Source organism: Pantherophis guttatus, chromosome 6, assembly GCF_059756535.1.
Source record: "Pantherophis guttatus breed Tessera chromosome 6, ASM5975653v1, whole genome shotgun sequence".
Classification (NCBI taxonomy): Eukaryota; Metazoa; Chordata; class Lepidosauria; order Squamata; family Colubridae; genus Pantherophis; species Pantherophis guttatus.
This window is the reverse complement of record NC_142068.1, coordinates 2,600,001-2,616,787: the sequence shown is the minus strand read 5'-3', so window position 1 is coordinate 2,616,787 and position 16,787 is coordinate 2,600,001. Positions and strand designations below refer to the sequence as shown.

At 43.8% G+C, this 16,787-nt stretch overlaps 1 protein-coding gene across 2 annotated transcripts in view; it reads right to left on the bottom strand.

The window, feature by feature from the left end:
* The window catches only part of MASP1 (MBL associated serine protease 1), a 98,329-nt gene extending 83,335 nt beyond the window's left edge, over positions 1–14,994 (bottom strand). The window contains exons 1-2 of one of the 2 annotated variants that reach the window (XM_087872390.1): positions 14,539–14,994; positions 10,328–10,556 (exon numbers count right to left, since the gene is read on the bottom strand). In XM_087872390.1, the coding sequence (XP_087728516.1) occupies positions 10,328–10,556; positions 14,539–14,543 (234 nt within the window). In that variant the 5' untranslated portion in view covers positions 14,544–14,994. The remainder of the gene's footprint in view (positions 1–10,327; positions 10,557–14,538) is intronic. The other variant, XM_087872391.1, reaches the window with a different exon arrangement.
* Positions 14,995–16,787: the final 1,793 nt, after the last annotated feature.

Below are 16,787 nucleotides of genomic sequence, written 5' to 3'. Positions count from 1 at the left end.
ATACGAATTAGCTCAAACCGCAGAAGCCATAAATCCTCTCCGACTAAAAGGGCCCTTTTGACTTTCTGATGATTCCAAATTATTTGTGGGTTGCCATCAAAGCAACCCGCCGAGCTCTTCGGCCCCACAGGACATTTTGTGAGAAAAGTGTTAACGTCCTGCCATCCGAAGGATGACCACAAGATCCTAGGGAAGGAGAGCCAGTAGGATTTCTCAGCCCTGGCAAGCTTGAAGATGGGTGGACTTCAATTCCCAGAATTCCTCAGCCAGTAGTGTCTCTCCATCTTATACCACTTCAAGATGGGTGGACTTCAACTCCCAGAATTCCCCAGTCAGCATCTGAGCTGCTTTGCATATGTTAATTGTTTATAACGTAATTGTAAATCTGGCCTTGCTTTCTTGGTTTAGAGCAGGGTTTCTTAACCTTGGCAGCTTGAAGGTGGATGGACTTCAGCTCCCAGAAGAGGAATGCTGGCTAGGGAATTCTGGGAGTTAGAAGTCCGCCCATTTTCCAAGTTTCCAAGGTTGAAAAACACTACTGGCTGAGGAATTCTGGGAATTGAAGTCCACCCATCTTGAAGTGGTATAAGATGGAGAGACACTACTGGCTGAGGAATTCTGGGAATTGAAGTCCACCCATCTTGAAGTGGTATAAGATGGAGAGACACTACTGGCTGAGGAATTCTGGGAATTGAAGTCCACCCATCTTGAAGTGGTATAAGATGGAGAGACACTACTGGCTGAGGAATTCTGGGAATTGAAGTCCACCCATCCTGAAGTGATATAAGATGGAGAGACACTACTGGCTGAGGAATTCTGGGAATTGAAGTCCACCCATCTTGAAGTGGTATAAGATGGAGAGACACTACTGGCTGAGGAATTCTGGGAATTGAAGTCCACCCATCTTGAAGTGGTATAAGATGGAGAGACACTACTGGCTGAGGAATTCTGGGAATTGAAGTCCACCCATCTTGAAGTGGTATAAGATGGAGAGACACTACTGGCTGAGGAATTCTGGGAATTGAAGTCCACCCATCTTGAAGTGGTATAAGATGGAGAGACACTACTGGCTGAGGAATTCTGGGAATTGAAGTCCACCCATCCTGAAGTGGTATAAGATGGAGAGACACTACTGGCTGAGGAATTCTGGGAATTGAAGTCCACCCATCCTGAAGTGGTATAAGATGGAGAGACACTACTGGCTGAGGAATTCTGGGAATTGAAGTCCACCCATCCTGAAGTGGTATAAGATGGAGAGACACTACTGGCTGAGGAATTCTGGGAATTGAAGTCCACCCATCTTGAAGTGGTATAAGATGGAGAGACACTACTGGCTGAGGAATTCTGGGAATTGAAGTCCACCCATCTTGAAGTGGTATAAGATGGAGAGACACTACTGGCTGAGGAATTCTGGGAATTGAAGTCCACCCATCCTGAAGTGATATAAGATGGAGAGACACTACTGGCTGAGGAATTCTGGGAATTGAAGTCCACCCATCTTGAAGTGGTATAAGATGGAGAGACACTACTGGCTGAGGAATTCTGGGAATTGAAGTCCACCCATCTTGAAGTGGTATAAGATGGAGAGACACTACTGGCTGAGGAATTCTGGGAATTGAAGTCCACCCATCTTGAAGTGGTATAAGATGGAGAGACACTACTGGCTGAGGAATTCTGGGAATTGAAGTCCACCCATCTTGAAGTGGTATAAGATGGAGAGACACTACTGGCTGAGGAATTCTGGGAATTGAAGTCCACCCATCTTGAAGTGGTATAAGATGGAGAGACACTACTGGCTGAGGAATTCTGGGAATTGAAGTCCACCCATCCTGAAGTGATATAAGATGGAGAGACACTACTGGCTGAGGAATTCTGGGAATTGAAGTCCACCCATCCTGAAGTGATATAAGATGGAGAGACACTACTGGCTGAGGAATTCTGGGAATTGAAGTCCACCCATCTTGAAGTGGTATAAGATGGAGAGACACTACTGGCTGAGGAATTCTGGGAATTGAAGTCCACCCATCTTGAAGTGGTATAAGATGGAGAGACACTACTGGCTGAGGAATTCTGGGAATTGAAGTCCACCCATCTTGAAGTGGTATAAGATGGAGAGACACTACTGGCTGAGGAATTCTGGGAATTGAAGTCCACCCATCTTGAAGTGGTATAAGATGGAGAGACACTACTGGCTGAGGAATTCTGGGAATTGAAGTCCACCCATCCTGAAGTGGTATAAGATGGAGAGACACTACTGGCTGAGGAATTCTGGGAATTGAAGTCCACCCATCCTGAAGTGGTATAAGATGGAGAGACACTACTGGCTGAGGAATTCTGGGAATTGAAGTCCACCCATCTTGAAGTGGTATAAGATGGAGAGACACTACTGGCTGAGGAATTCTGGGAATTGAAGTCCACCCATCTTGAAGTGGTATAAGATGGAGAGACACTACTGGCTGAGGAATTCTGGGAATTGAAGTCCACCCATCCTGAAGTGATATAAGATGGAGAGACACTACTGGCTGAGGAATTCTGGGAATTGAAGTCCACCCATCCTGAAGTGGTATAAGATGGAGAGACACTACTGGCTGAGGAATTCTGGGAATTGAAGTCCACCCATCTTGAAGTGGTATAAGATGGAGAGACACTACTGGCTGAGGAATTCTGGGAATTGAAGTCCACCCATCTTGAAGTGGTATAAGATGGAGAGACACTACTGGCTGAGGAATTCTGGGAATTGAAGTCCACCCATCCTGAAGTGATATAAGATGGAGAGACACTACTGGCTGAGGAATTCTGGGAATTGAAGTCCACCCATCTTGAAGTGGTATAAGATGGAGAGACACTACTGGCTGAGGAATTCTGGGAATTGAAGTCCACCCATCTTGAAGTGGTATAAGATGGAGAGACACTACTGGCTGAGGAATTCTGGGAATTGAAGTCCACCCATCTTGAAGTGTTATAAGATGGAGCGACACTACTGGCTGAGGAAATCTGGGAATTGAAGTCCACCCATCTTGAAGTGGTATAAGATGGAGAGACACTACTGGCTGAGGAATTCTGGGAATTGAAGTCCACCCATCTTGAAGTGGTATAAGATGGAGAGACACTAGTGGCTGGGGAATTCTGGGAATTGAACAGAGATCTGTTTCAGCAGGTTCTGACCAGTTCTGGAGAACCGGTAGCGGAAATTGTGAGTAGTTTGGAGAACCAGTAAATACCACCTCTGACTGGCCCCGCCCCCATCTATTCTCTGCCGTCCGAGTCCCAGCTGATCGGGAGAAAATGGGAATTTTGCAGGAACCTTCCCCGTCACGCCCACCAAGCCACGCCCACCAAGCCAAACCATGCCCACCAAGTCACACCCACAAAACTGGTAGTAAAAAATTTTTGAATTCCACCACTGGAATCAAACCAGTCTTGAAGTGGTAAGATGGAGAAACACAGTTCTAGCATCAGCTGGAGTTCTCCAGGCTCCATTAAGCTGGAGAAAACCTTCTGACGGGTTTCCTATCACCCCAACAATGATTGGATGCTAGAAGATGGTAGAAGTCAAAAGTTGGGACGTCTTTGGATGTCCCTGGTCTTAGAAAGTCTGGTAGAATCCAAATCTGGCCATCCAGCATGGACATCTAGAAAAGGAATGGAAAAGGTCCTTCCTGCTCACAAGGAACGTGGGAGGTAGATCTGTCTTCTCAATGGTAGATCCCCATCTATTTAATACCCTCCTTCTGGAAATAGCCAAAGAACCAAATCCTTGTTTTGTGGAAGCAAGTAACTGTAGGACCATTTCAGCATGTTATCAGCTGTGTCCAGATGTTCATTGTGGGTAACATGTTATTGATGGTGTTGAAATTCATTGTTGGCATGTATTTTTGTGCAACAACTACAGTAGCATTCAGCCTCTAGATGGCAGTGTTTACAAGTTTGGTATATACTCTTATGTTCTTTTGTTCTGTTTCCTGTTTCAGTAAAACAGTTGAGCAGTAAAGCACATGGTGACTGTGCTCTTTGTTTGCTCTGTAGTGCTATATGTAAACAGAATTTCTAACAGTTGGTTAGTGTACTGGCTGGGGAATTCTGGGAGTTGACGTCCCCCTAGGACAAGGTTAAGATAGGCTGGGTTGGAGGAACTGGGTCTGTCCAGCCTAAAGAAGAGAAAATGAAGAAAGAATATGAAAACATCTTCTCATACATGAAGGGGTGACCCAGGGACGATGGGATGGATTCATTCTCCATAAGGCCTAACAGCAGGACAAGAACCAAGAACCAACAAATGCTTGCCCAATCTCTTCTTAAAAACCTCCAGTGATGGAGTACCCACAACTTCTGGTGGCAAGCTGTTCCGCTGGTTAATTGTCCTCACTGTTAGGAAGTTTCTCCTTAATTCCATGTTGCCTCTTTCGAAAAGTCGTAGAACTTGGCAAAACTCACTTAATAAATCTCTCACTCAACAACATAAATTTTGGGCTCAATTGTGCCCAAATATATACTATATATCGTTTACAATGATCCTCTGAGCAGGGGGTTGGACTAGAAGACCTCGAAAGTCCCTTCCAAGCATTTGATTGAATGAGTCCATCATACGCTAAGAACAGTTTCCAGCCACACCAAGGTATTTTTGTCACTGCCTCTTTTGCAAATTTATTTATTTAAATTACTATGCCTCCCACCTGACTAAAACAGCAACTCTGGGAGATTTACGATAGAATAAAAAGTTCAAAAGGAATTAAAATGAGAAGGGAAAAGATGAAAAGGTACATTTTTCCGTCATATTTTCGCCTCCAGAAGAGTTTGTTCCGGTGCCTGAAACACCAGGGACGTGTGAATCACACAACGTTGGAGGGAAGCAGCAGGGTGACAATTAATGAATCTGTCAAATTGGGGTGTGCTCCAACATTTTGTCGTGACTCTGACCGGGTTTTTCTAAACAACAACACATCATTTGATCTGTACATTTTTAATCTATCTATCTATCTATCTCTATCCATTCATCTATCCATCTCTCTCATCTATCTATCCATCCTTCTACCCATCCATCCATGCATCCATCTATCTATCTATCTATCTATCTATCTATCTATCTATCTATCTATCTATCCATCCATCCATCCATCCATCTCTCTTTTTTTTCAATCTATGTGTCTGTCTGTCTGTCTATCTTCTATCTATCTATCTATCTATCTATCTATCTATCTATCTATCTATCTATCTATCTATCTCTACCTACCTACCTACCTACCTACCTACCTACCTACCTACATCTGTCTGTCTGTCTGTCTCTCTCTCTCTATCTCTCTATCTATCATCTCTCTCTCTATCATCTACCTACCTACCTATCTCTATTTAATTATCTATCTATCATCTCTCTCTCTATCATCTACCTACATACCTACCTACCTACCTGCCTATCTATCTATCCATCTATCATATCTCTCTCTTATCTATCTATCTATCTATCTATCTATCTATCTATCTATCTATCTATCACTGTCTACCTACCTACCTACCTACGTCTGTCTGTCTGTCTTTCTGTCTGTCTGTCTATCTCTATTTATCTATCTATCATCTCTCTCTCTCTCTCATCTACCTATCTACCTATCTACCTATCTACCTATCTACCTACCTACCTACCTACCTACCTACCTACCTACCTACCTATCTATCTATCTATCTATCTATCTATCTATCTATCTATCTATCTATCTATCTATCTTTCTATCTATCTCTGGCTCTGCCCTTCCTGCTTGTTGAAGATCAGTTATTAGAAAGGAGGAACAGAGGCTACACAGGGAGTCCTCGACTTATGACCACAATGGAGCCTAACATTTCTGTTGCTAAGCAAGACGTTTGTTAAGCGAGCTTTGCCTTGTGTGTCGAGCTTTCCTGCCACCGTTCTTAAGCGAATCACTGCTGTGGTTAAGTCAGTCACACATGGTTGTTAAGTGAATCCGGCTTCCCCATTGATTTTGCTTGTCGGGAGGTCGCAAAAGGGGATCACGTACCCCGGGACCCTGCAACCGTCATAACTATGAGTCAATTTCCAAGCATCAGAATTTTGATGGGGGTGCTGCAACGGTCATAAAGTAGGAAAAATGCTGCGATGGTCATTAAGTGTGAAAACCAATCATGTCACTTTTTTTTAGTAATCCTCAACTTACAACAATTCATTTAGTGACCATTCAAAGTTACAACGGCACTGAAAAAAGTGACTTATGACCATGTTTCACACTTATGACCGTTGCAACACAGTCACGTGATCAAAATTCAAACGCTTGGCAATCGATTCGTATTTACGACGGTTGCAGTGTCCCGGGGTACGTGATCCCCTTTTGCGACCTTCTGACAAGCAAAAATCAATGCGGGAAGCAGATTCACTTAACGACCGGGTGACCAACTTAACAACGGCAAGGATTCACTTCACAACGGTGGCAAGAAAGGTCTTAAAACGGGGCAAAACAAATTTCCCACTTAACAACTGGGCTCAATTATGGTCGTAAATCGAGGACTAACCCCGTACTGTTGTAACTTTGAATGCTCACTCAAGAAACGGTTGTAAGTCAAGTCCATTTCAAAGACATATGAGCAGACCTCCAATTACGACCGTAAATGGGACGGCGAAGATGGTCGTAAGTCGTGACGGTTGCTAAGCAGGTCATCCTATGACCACGTCCGGTTTTACGATCCTTTTTGCAGTGGTCATTAAACAAATACCGTTCGGCAAACCCAACATGTGGTAGGGGTTTTGTGCTGGAAACCATAAATAATTGCTGGATTTGGTCAAAAATGTCATAAATCACAATTACGTGGCTGTAAACATCAGCCGGTTGCCGAGTGTCGGGGAAAAAAAAAGGTCAGGTGACCGCAGGGGGCGGGACATCCGAATTCGAATTCGGGATGTAAGTTTCTTTGATGGTTGTGGTTTGTGTAACTTTAAATGGTCACTAAACATGAACTACCTGTGTTGTTAGTTTTTGAAAAGACGTTGAACCACAAACTAGTCAAACTACGCCGTGAAATCTCAGTTTGTGTGACTGTTGTAAGTTTGTGCGACTTTTGTAAGTTGCACATAAAAAGAGGTGGGGCTTTGATTGCAGGGCTGGGGCTGCCATTTTGACTTTTCTGACCCCCCCACCCCCCCAGTTTTCTTATCTCTGTGTCAGTTCTTTTTGAAAAGTTAATCTTTGTTCAAAAAGTCAACCCTTCTTGGCTCATAAATTACTAATTCACTATTTAGGAATTGCGTACAGCAGATACCTAACTAAACCAGCTCAGTTGAATTCAAATGGCATTGCAAAATACGATTTAGAGACCCCATGTTCAAAGGCAGTATATCTGACAGACAAAGCACCATATATATATATACATACATACATACATATATATATATATGTGTGTGTGTGTGTGTGTGTGCATATTCTTTCTAGCCAGGTTTCACCTACGTAAACCTGTCTAGAAAGAATATGCACATAAAAGCCTACGAAAAAGGAAAAAAGACATATATATATATATATATATATATATATATATATATATATATATATATATATATCTTTTTTCCTTTTTCGTAGGCTTTTATGTGCATATTCTTTCTAGCCAGGTTTTACCTACGTAAACTTAGTTGTTCGTAAACCTAGGGCTGTAGAACAACTAAGTTTACGTAGGTAAAACCTGGCTAGAAAGAATATGCATATATATATATATATATATATATATATATATATATTTCTGGAGACAAGATAGTGAAACTAGATTTAGGAATCAGCAACCTTTGATCTGCACCCCGAACCAGCCCAAGTTAATGTCCAAACTCGAATTGAAGGAACAAAGGTTGTTTTGTGTTGTTAATCACAATTCAGAGGTCTGATTAAGAAGGCACATTCATTCTAAGCAACAACAGATAATTGTCATTTTTGATGACTCAGCAGCATGTTGATTTAAAACCAGAGCTGTTGTTTTCGTTGGGTATTTTTTCTGAGAAATTTAGTAAAGAAAAATGTATATTTGATTATCCATAACTGCAGCGAGAATTGTATTTGCACAAAATTGGAAAGCGGGGAAAAAAAAAAGGGAGAGGTAATTAAGAAAATATTAGAATGTGCAGAAATGAATAGATTTAACATTGGCAATTAAAGGGAAGGAAGAATTGGAGAACTATATAACATATGGGGGCAATTTTATCATTGGATAGAAAATGAATCTGGATAAAAAGTGGTATCAAATTAAATAAATTTGGAAGAAAAATGTTTTAATAGGAGATATGTTAAATTGAAATGTAAAAGCAAAGAAATGTATATATGAAGAAAATGATGGTAAGCGTTAAATATGATGACACAAAAATTTGTACCCTGATTGATTAATGATGTAACGTTTGTTTTAAAAGAAAAAAATAAAAAACTTTGTATTAAAAAAAATAATTGTTTAGCACTTTTAGCAGAATTGTGCAACTGAGAAAACATACTAAAGAGATAATGTAGAAAGGATGCCATCCAAGCTAGGAAGAGTTCATATAATGAAAACGGCTGCATTCACACAACATAAACTGAACCTGGTTAATGAACCTGGTTACTTTCTGTATTTGATTAATACATCATTCCTACTCAACCCCAAACAGCTGGCCTGTGTAACAACTAAAGCCATAAAATACCTAACTAACATACCATAAAAAGTTGTGAGAACGGATCTTCAGAGCAAATTTACAGGCAGTCCTCGATTTATGACTACATTCGAGCCCAAAACTTCCGTTGCTAAGCGAGACCGTTGCTAAGTGAGTCTTGTCCCGTTTTTTGACCTTACTTTGCCAAAACTTGTTGAGTGAATCGCTGCGGTTGTGACGTTAGTAACTCGGTTGTTAAGTGAATCTGGCTTCCCTTGTTGACTTCATTTATCAGACGGTCGCAAAAGCGGATCACGTCATAAAGCTGAGTCAGTTGCCAAGCGTCTGAATTCTAATCATGTGGCCATGAGGATGCGGCAACGGTCATAAGTGTGAAAAATGGTCCTAAGTCACTTTTTTCAGTGCCGTCGTAACTTCAAATGGCCACTAAATGAACTGTCATAGACTGTATAAATATGTAAATAAATAAGGAAACAAACAATATCGCCCTGCAAATTCAGGCCGGCGAAAGACAACGATTTTACTAGAAAACTCAGATACAAGATTGGTGCAATACCCGGAATTATAAATTAACTCCCCAGAACAGGATTTGCACCCAGATTAAGCCACGAAGAGACAAACCCAGTTTAAACCCAGTTTAAAACCCAGTTTGAAAACCCAGTTTAACCGAGTTCGTTTGGTGAAGGCAGCCAAAGGTATTTTTCTGCCCTAAATCAATACCTTGTCTGAATGTCGTTGCAGACTTGATGCAGCTCATGAAATTCAATATTTTAGGTGGTGTTCACACAGCATGTAGGACTGGGAGATTGAAATAATTTAGTCATAATTTACTTATGACTGGAATTGAGTTCAGAATTATGGTTGTAAGGCATACCGGTTGTTAAGTGAGTCATCGCAAGTGGGGGATTTTGGGCCAACCACGTGGAGACTGAGTTCTAATCCCTCTTTAGGCATGAAAGTCAGCTGGGTGACTTTTTGCCAACCACCAGGAGACTGTGAGTTCTAGTTCCGCCTTAGACATGAAAGCTGGCTGGGTGACTTTAGCCCAATCACCAGGAGACTGGGAGTTCTAGTCCCGCCTTAGACATGAAAGCCGGCTAGGTGACTTCGGGCCAACCACCAGGAGACTGGGAGTTCTAGTTCCACCTTAGACATGAAAGCTGGCTGGGTGACTTTAGCCCAATCACCAGGAGACTGGGAGTTCTAGTCCCGCCTTAGACATGAAAGCCGGCTAGGTGACTTTGGGCCAATCATCAGGAGACTGGGAGTTCTAGTTCCGCCTTAGACATGAAAGCTGGCTGGGTGACTTTAGCCCAATCACCAGGAGACTGGGAGTTCTAGTCCCCCCTTAGACATGAAAGCCAGCTAGGTGACTTTGGGCCAATCACCAGGAGACTGGGAGTTCTAGTCCCGCCTTAGACATGAAAGCCGGCTAGGTGACTTTGGGCCGATCACCAGGAGACTGGGAGTTCTAGTCCCGCTTTAGCCATGAAAGCTGAGTGGGTGACATTGGACCATTCCCTCTCTCTCTCTCTCTCTCAGCCCGTCCCACCTTGCAAGGCTGTTGTGCTAGGGAAACAATAGGAAACAGTGGCATTGTAAACACCACCTTGAATGGTTACGAAAAGCAGAAATATATATCTAATAAACTAAAATTCCGCAATTTTTCCATGCACCGAAGAAGAGAAAAGAAAATTTTTGGGGGGTCACCTTCAAGTAGTCGTATTCGCAAAGGTAGGACGGTTCCAGGTCGAAATGCATGAAGTAGAGACTGACGCGGAAACCCTCCGTCACCGAGATATTCCACGTCACTTCCGAATCGCTGGGATAAGAATCCGGGTAACCGGGAGAGCTGATTTGTCCAAACATCTCGTTCATTTCGACGGCGTCTGCTCCGAACAGCCGCACGGCACAAAGGAGGCCCCAAATCAGCAAACACCTAAAAAAACAAGGACGCGGTGAAGTCTCTGTGTCTCCACGAACTCACAGCCCTGCAAGGTAGGCCAGGCAAGGAACGAAACACTCAAGAAGGTGACTTTGCAGGCAGTCCTCGAACGCACGACCACAATGGAGCCCGGCATTTCTGTCGTTAAGCGAGACGTTTGCTAAATGAGCTTTGCCCCATTTTACCACCTTCTTTTGCCACTGTTGTTCAGTAAATGATTGTAGTTGATAAGTTAGCAACAAGGTTGTTAAGTGAATCTCAACAGTCGTTAACTTAGCAACATGGTTGTTAAGTGAATCACTATAGTCGATAAGTTAGCAACACGGTTGTTAAGTGAATCTCAACAGTCGTTAACTTAGCAACAGGGTTGTTAAGTGAATCTCAACAGTCGTTAACTTAGCAACACGGTTGTTAAGTGAATCTCAACAGTTGTTAACTTAGCAACAGGGTTGTTAAGTGAATCTCAACAGTCGTTAAGTTAGCAACACGGTTGTTAAGTGAATTGCAACAGTCGTTAATTTAGGAACACGGTTGTTAAGTGAATCTCAACAGTCGTTAAGTTAGCAACACGGTTGTTAAGTGAATTGCAACAGTCGTTAATTTAGGAACACGGTTGTTAAGTGAATCTCAACAGTCTTTAAGTTAGCAACACGGTTGTTAAGTGAATTGCAACAGTCGTTAACTTAGCAACATGGTTGTTAAGTGAATCCCAACAGTCGTTAAGTTAGCAACACGGTTGTTAAGTGAATCCCAACAGTCATTAAATTAGCAACACGGTTGTTAAGTGAATCTCAACAGTTAGCAACACGGTTGTTGAATGAATCTGGCTTCCCCATTGATTTTGCTTGTCAAAAGGTCTCAAGAGGGGGACATGTGACCTGGGGAATTCTGGGAATTTTAGTCTATGCATCCTGGCTGGGGAATTCTGGGAGTTGGAGTCCACCCCTCTTAAAATTTCCTAATGTCGAGGACCCCCCCCCCCGTGCAGATTTAAGGAGTCCGAGAAAAAGTGAGAACATGTCGCAGACGCCGTTTTAAATACACAACCACACCAAGAAACCCCATCCCGGATCTCTCCGTTCTGATTTTCTATAAACATCTTCTGACAGATTTGTCAATTTTGCAGATGGCTGCCTTCTTACAATGTTGTGAGTCTGGCGATGGAATTCATCCATTTTCACACAGTGCGTTGAACTGTAAACTAACCGTAAACTAACTTAAAACAGGGTGCAGAACTGTAAACCGAGCTAAATCGACACAGCGGGCTAATCCACGGGGGAAAAAAACTGAAAGCAAGCCAAGGTTAACATTTCAACCTGGTTTATCAGGTTAGGAAATCAGGGGCAACTGGGTACGGGTCGAAAAAGTCAAAATGGTGGCTGCGACCCTGTGATTGGAGCCCAACCCTTCTTATTTATGCATTTTTTTTTCATTTAGGTATTTATTTAATAGGCTGCCTTTATTATTTTTATAATAACATAAGATTATTACAACCTTGTGAGGTGGGTTGGGCTGAGAGAGAGGGGGGGGCTGGCCCAAAATCACCCAGCCATCTTTCAGGCCTAAGGCGGGACTAGAACTCCATGTCGCCTGGTTATTGGCCCATAATCACCCAGTTGGCTTTCATGCATAAAGTGGGACTAGAACTCACCGTCTCCTGGTGATTGGCTCAAAGTCTCCCTGCTGGCTTTCATGCCTAAGGCGGGACTAGAACTCACCGTCTCCTGGTGATTGGCTCAAAGTCTCCCAGCTGGCTTTTATGGCTAAGGCGGGACTAGAACTCACCGTCTCCTGGTGATTGGCTCAAAGTCTCCCTGCTGGCTTTCATGCCTAAGGCGGGACTAGAACTCACCGTCTCCTGGTGATTGGCTCAAAGTCTCCCAGCTGGCTTTTATGGCTAAGGCGGGACTAGAACTCCATGTCGCCTGGTTATTGGCCCATAATCACCCAGCTGGCTTTCATGCCTAAGGCGGGACTAGAACTCCACATCACCTGGTGATTGGCTCAAAGTCTCCCAGCTGACTTTTATAGCTAAGGTGGGACTAGAACTCACCGTCTCCTGATTTCTAGCCTGATGCTTAAAAAATGGGACAGGACAAGAGTGCTCTGTTCCTGCCGCCATTTTGACTTTTTTGACCCCATTGCCCTCAGGACACTCTTGCTGGAGATCAGCAGGTAAGTTTTTAGCTCTCTGGTTGCAACGTACGTTTGAGACTGAGTTGTATACAATTAGAAATTCCCCTTTTTCAAATATCCAGGTCCTCTGGGCCCAGCTCTATAAAACGGGCCGATATTCTTCAGGTATAGCAAGGTTGGTCACCCTTCAAAATAAATAGTAGAGGCTACAATTGACTTCCAGCCTTCCAACGGTCCACCAAATAAGAATCTTTAATTACAATTTTGCTCTCTTCCTTTCTCCCCCTGCAATTCCTAATGAGGAGGACAGGAGTTCTGTGCAACCCTCAAGCCTGCCCTTCTCCCTCGACCGAGCTCTGCGTAGCTCCAAACCTTGCTACTTTTGAGTGCAACCTTCCTATCCGCAAACTGTTTCTACCAGTTGGATTAAATTCCCAATCTTGCGAAACAAGCCAGTTGCAAACTTGATTAGCGCGGGGCGAAGGCAGAGGCAAAAAGTAAATAAACAAAGTCCTTCCGATAACCAGAAGGGCCCCATTGTTTGGAGAACTTGCAATCCTTCTGCCAAAAGCCACTTTTTTTATTAAAAAAAACCCTGAGATCCCAGGAAGAAATCAAGAAAAGCTACTAGATTCTTTTTTTTGTTTGTTTCTTTCTCCACTCAGCTCTTTGTGGCCTTTAGTGACTCCAGAGATCAGTCCTGTATGCCAATCTTTATTGACAATCCCAAATCTTTATGTACAATCCCAAATCTTTAGTTGCAATCCCAAATCTTTATTTACAATCCCAAATCTTTAGCTGCAATCCCAAATCTTTAGTTACAATCCCAAATCTTTAGTTACAATCCCAAATCTTTATTTACAATCCCAAATCTTTATTTACAATCCCAAATCTTTAGTTACGATCCCAAATCTTTAGTTGCAATCCCAAATTTTTATTTACAATCCCAAATCTTTATGTACGATCCCAAATCTTTAGTTGCAATCCCAAATCTTTAGTTACGATCCCAAATCTTTAGTTGCAATCCCAAATTTTTATTTACAATCCCAAATCTTTATGTACGATCCCAAATCTTTAGTTGCAATCCCAAATCTTTAGTTACGATCCCAAATCTTTATTGACAATCCCAAATCTTTAGTTGCAATCCCAAATCTTTATTTACAATCCCAAATCTTTAGTTGCAATCCCAAATCTTTATTTACAATCCCAAATATTTAGTTGCAATCCCAAATCTTTATTTACAATCCCAAATCTTTAGTTGCAATCCCAAATCTTTATTTGCAATCCCAAATATTTCGTTGCCATCCCAAATCTTTATTTACAATCCCAAATCTTTATGTACGACCCCAAATCTTTAGTTGCAATTCCCCCTTCCATCTCACAAATTCCCATTTCCTCTGAAAAGGCACCAGAGACCAGATCCTGGGGTGGAAAGGGGGTGGGGGGTGTTCCCCAGAACAGACAATTTTAATCCAAAAAGACCCCCCCCACACACACCTTAATTCACCCTTCCATCTCTTGACGCCTGCCATCCACACACCCAGCAAAGGAAAATAAATAAATAAACAAATCGAATTAAAATCCTGCCAGGTACGTCTGACATTTTTTAAAAAACCAAGAAAAAAAAGAGAGAAAAGGAGCATTGGCCCTCTTCTGAACCAAGCTGCCAAACTGACAGGTGTCTTTCTCCAGCTTTGATCGCCCTTCTTCCCTGCCAAGAAAGGCTCCTTTGCCGGAAAAACACCAAGAGGGCATCTCACACACACACACACACAAACACACAAAAGACAATTTGGTTGGCAATCTTGCACGCTCGCTCCCCTTCGGCAAAGCAACTCACCTCATGCTTTTTTTTTTCTTCCTCCCTTGGGGGGTGTCCTTTATTATTTTTTGGGGGGGTGGGTGGGTGTCCTCGGATGCCTCTGGAGAGCAGGAGATGCTCACCGTGCGCCGTGCGCTGTCCGATGCTCAACGCTGGCTGCTTTATCTTTGTTCAGAGCTTTGGAGTGAGGAGAGAAAGGCAGTGAAAGGCAGAGAGGGTGGCTGGGTGTGCAAGGCATTCCCCATGCTGGTCACGCCTTCCTTGCTCTGCGCACACACACACACACACACACACACACACACACACACACACACACACAAATCTGCCAGCAGCATCAGCAGCACCAGCACACTCCCCCCTTCTCCCTCGCTGCCCCTCCGCCAGGACCAAAGGATCTGACAGTCTCTGGCGCTTTCTTTGCACACAAAGGGTGTGAGGGAGGAATGCGCTGCTTGTCAAAACTCCAGGCCCTGCGGCGAACAGGGCAGATGGTTTCAAGGGCGTGCGGTGTGCGGGCACGAGGTCTGCCTGAACGTGGCGATGCTTCTGCAAGAAACACAGGGAAGGGTTTCCCGGGCTTGGCACTAGAAGGTGGGAGGACTTCCACTCCCAGAATCCCCCAGCCAACCTGCTTTAAGAGGGGCCCAGAATCCCCCAGCCAGCATGTTTTAAAATGGATGGACTTCGATTCCCAGAATCCCCCAGCTAGCATGCTTTAAGAGGGGTGTGGACCTCAACTCCCAGAATTCCCCTGCCAGAATGCTTTAAAATGCATGGACTTTGGCTCCCAGAATCCCCCAGCCAGCATGTTTTAAGATGGATGGATTTTGACTCCCAGAATACCCCCAGCCAGCATATTTTAAAATGCATGGACTTCAACTCCCAGAATCCCCCAGCTAGCATGCTTAAAGATGGGTGGATTTCAGCTCCCAGAATCCCCCCAGCCAGAATGCTTTAAAATGCATGGACTTCAACTCCCAGAATTCCCCAGCTAGCATGTTTTAAGATGGATAGACTTCAACTCCCAGAATCCCCCCAGCCAGAATGCTTTAAGATGGATGGACTTCAACTCCCAGAATTCCCCAGCCGGCATGTTTTAAGATGGGTGGACTTCAACTCCCAGAATCCCCCCAGCCAGCATGCTTTAAAATGCATGGACTTTGGCTCCCAGAATCCCGCAGCTAGCATGCTTTAAGATGGATGGACTTCAACTCCCAGAATTCCCCAGCCGGCATGCTTTAAGATGGGTGGACTTTGACTTAAGAAGATGTTGGATAACCCTTTGTCTGAAGTGGTGTAGGGTTTCCTGCCTGGGCAGGGGATTGGACTAGAAGACCTCCAAGGTCCCTTCCAACTCTGTTATTCTGTTCTGTTCTGTTCTGTTCTGTTCTGTTCTGCCAGCTTTATGCTTTAAGATATGTGGACTTCAATTCCTAGAATTCCCCAACCAGCTTTATGCTTTAGGCTGGCTGGGGAATTCTGGGAATTGAAATCCATACGTCTTCAAGATGTTCGGGCTATGAAGAATTGCCGATCAACCGAAATTTGGAGCGATTTATCCAAAACTGGGGGAAAAAAATGCATTACGTTGATGGACAAGATACAACTTTTCCCCAGCAAAGTAACAGATTGACAGAGTTGGAAGGGACCCTGTCGGTCATCTAGTCCAACCCCACGCCCAGGCAGGAGACCCTACACCGTTTCCGACAAAGCCGTTTCAAAAGGTGTCGGATTGGAAGCTGGGAAGGCCGAGTCCAAGGCTGGTGTTGACTTTGGAAGGGTCCCATCGCTTGCCTCACCTGTTACCTGCCAGGAAAGGTAGAGGAAGGGAAGGCTGCCCAACCCCCCCTGAGTTTCTGGAAGCTGAGATCAAAGTCCCTGTGTGTGTGTGTGTGTGTGTGTGTGAAGAAACAAGAGAGGGGCTTCCCCAGGCTGGGTCACGCCGACACTGTTCCTGCTGCAAGATCCCGAGTTTTCTGGGAATTGCACGACAAACACGCTTGGAAGAGTGCAGGGTGGAGAAGGGGAGGAGTTGATGCTGGTTGTACTGTATGTTGGCTTATAAAGAGACCGTGATTTCCCCCCATGTAGATGCTCAGGAAAGACTCAGGGGCTGTCCTTCTCTCCTCTTTTTTTGTCTTCTTGCCTTCCTTCCCCTTCTTCCTCCCTCCTTTCCCCCTTTTCCTTCCATTCTCTTCTCATTCTCTCCTTTCTTTCCTTCCTCCTTTCCTTCTTTCCCCCTTTTCCTTCCATTCTCTTCTCATTCC